The sequence below is a fragment of the Austrofundulus limnaeus genome, unplaced genomic scaffold (genome assembly GCF_001266775.1).
Source record: "Austrofundulus limnaeus strain Quisiro unplaced genomic scaffold, Austrofundulus_limnaeus-1.0 Scaffold115, whole genome shotgun sequence".
Lineage (NCBI taxonomy): Eukaryota > Metazoa > Chordata > Actinopteri > Cyprinodontiformes > Rivulidae > Austrofundulus > Austrofundulus limnaeus.
Genome location: NW_013952517.1, coordinates 18,225 through 20,868, shown reverse-complemented (window position 1 = coordinate 20,868; position 2,644 = coordinate 18,225). Strand labels below are relative to the sequence as shown.

Here is a 2,644-nt window from a genome sequence, read left to right as displayed (position 1 = left end):
TTATTTTACAGTTAAAATACATGTTTATCAAATAAAGTCTAAAGTTACAACTAATCAGGGATCCCTTTAAGATGACTCAAAGAATTTTTTTTGTCTGGATTTGTTTTCTGCAGTTGCTTTTGAGTGTTACTGTTTATTGCTTTTGGGCTTCTTTCTTTTAGTTATTTTGTTTTATTCTTTGATATTTTTGATGTTCTGTCACTTTGTCCCTGGCTTCRTCTTTGCCATTTACCTTTTTTTCCCCTCTATCTCAGCTCTGTTTTCCTCATTCCTGCCTCATCTCACACCTGCTCCTTATTTCTAATTAGTACCAGCTGCAGCCCGTTTTCCTCATCAGTCCTAGACCATTTACACTCTGGTTTAGCACTCATTCAAGTCATGTCAGCTGTTCCCCTCCTTGGATTTTTTGCAGCCACATCTAAAGCTGTTCTTCTTCTACATTCTTGACATAACATCATCAGAAATTCCCCACCATATGGAATGCATAAATGTTCAACACTCCACTTCATTACTGAACTTTTATTGCYTTTTTACATTTTTCCCTGTGCAACCCTGAGGTCAAGCGTCGACTTTACGCAGTGTTAAGTGTCACAAGCCAAAATATTTGGCAAAACGTTCCTGAACCTCTGGGGAATGTTATCACTAACTTCCCTTTTGGGCACTTGACAAAGTTCAGTTTGTATACAGAGGAGGAAGAGGGAAGATACTGAAGCGAATGTTCTTTTCCATTATTGTGGGTGTGTTTGACCTTTTGGACAAGCGGAGCTGAGTGAGTTAGGAGGGGGAGGGRGGCGGGGAACCTGCAGCGGAGAAGAGGGAAATTGGCTGTGATGAGAAAAGAGACTCATGAGAGCAGAAGTAGAAGGATGATAGAAGAGGAAGCGATAACACTACAGGACTAATCTGGAAAGAAAAAAAGTGTTGAGTGTGCAGACAAAGTTACAACCCCAGCAAACAGAAAGCTGGACTCGGACAGAATATTTATATAGTTGTTAATATCGAACACAAATTACAGTGTGTAATACGAACGTTCTAAAGCTTTTTGCTCCTATTTAAAGGAAAAAAACAATGTGAAATAAAAAATATACACAAATCTGAGTGTGTTGGTGCGTGGCTAATGCTTTCACCTTCACCTCAATAGAAAGATGCTGCCTCATGGAGCTCACCTCAGAGTTTGTTCCCCAGTTACAGATGTATGTGTGTGAGTGTGTGTAGTCCATCCTGCACACGTAAGCTTTCCTGTCATAGTAACTTCTCTTAACAGCACTCCAATTTCACTTCTGTCTTTTGCCCTTACTCCACCCCACCCCGTGTTCCTCTGTTTTCTGACTCCTTGCATGTTTCCACTGTGAGCTTTTGATTAATTTGACGTTTGACTGGCGTCGCCTCGGCGGCTGCCACAACCGGTGCGTGCGAGCATCCGTCTCACCACTCCAGCTCGTGCTGCGTCTCGTACTCCCTCTCCTCGGCGGCCCCCAGCTGCTCGTACGCCTGAAGGAGCTGTCGCCTGAGTTTGCCGACCTCGCCCTCGGTCTCCTTGGAGCTGCGCTGCTCCTCGGCGCCGTCTACTTCGGCTCGAAGCTTCTCCAGCTCGGCCCGGCGCCTCTTCGCTTCTCCCAAAAGCCGGATCTGAGAATTCTGGGCACTGTTAGGTGACACAATGACATAAGTGTGTAGTTGTTTTTTTTTTGACACAGATCCTAACTCATCTTCCTCGAAGTTGTGAGCACATTTTCAAGAAATCAAGACTTTCTGGGCCAATTTATAGCTCCAAATATTAAAAAGACTAAATAAGTCCAACATTTTCTGGACAAGAGCCTATTAATTATCTAGTCCTTATGAAATGCTTGAGTCACAAATGTATTTTGTGTAATAAAAATATTCATACTAAGCTAAGCTAAACCATACCTGTAGGAACAAGTTTGATAAACTTCTAATTCTATGGCAAATCAAAGCACTGAAATTCTGTTTTTGTGTGTTTAGAAGCACAAATARTGGTTAGAATGACAGAGTTCTATGGGTAAAATATTAATACGAGGTGCATTTTTGTTGTTAATTAGGTTTTTGACAGGTTTAAAATAGATCTCATTATAAACTGCAGAATCTACAACCATCCCCCCCCCCCCCCCCCCCCAAATTATATGATCTCTAATGTTCACAAACTTGTTGGCATAAATGAAACGTACCACTTCAAGTTGTCATAAAGTCGCTCGTAGCTGGATTTCAGTTCGGCTGCTGTAGTCTGGCTAATTTGGTTTGACAACAACATCTGAAAAACAAACAAACAAACAAACAAAAAACAGAAAAACTAAATATATACACAAAAGGACATAAAAATGTTGTAATTTCCAACGTCCAAAAACTCTTTAGTCTTGAATCTTTAGCTCGAACCCGAGTGGGACATTGTCTGAAATTTTTCGATTTGACTAATATCTTAAACTGACATTTTCTTCTTTGATTCAATACTCAGTAAGGTAAAACTTTAAGTAAAMAAGTACATAAAACTAATAGTCAGAAGTATAAATTTATTTTGGTGAGGGTATTTAAGAAATAACTATAGAATAACTTTAAGATTTTCAAACAAGATAAGCTTTTTTTAGAGCAACATGTTTATTTTTTAAGATAGGATAGGATAAGATAGGAC

The 2,644-nt window shown here is 39.8% G+C and overlaps 1 protein-coding gene across 4 annotated transcripts in view; it reads right to left on the bottom strand.

Moving 5' to 3' along the window:
• ccdc146 (coiled-coil domain containing 146) overlaps window positions 1–2,644 on the bottom strand; it is a 78,812-nt gene that overhangs the window by 59,460 nt on the left and 16,708 nt on the right. For all 4 annotated transcript variants that reach the window (XM_014014462.1, XM_014014460.1, XM_014014461.1 and 1 more), the window contains 2 exons: window positions 2,187–2,269; window positions 1,430–1,645 (listed from right to left, as the gene is read on the bottom strand). In XM_014014462.1, the coding sequence (XP_013869916.1) occupies window positions 1,430–1,645; window positions 2,187–2,269 (299 nt within the window). The remainder of the gene's footprint in view (window positions 1–1,429; window positions 1,646–2,186; window positions 2,270–2,644) is intronic.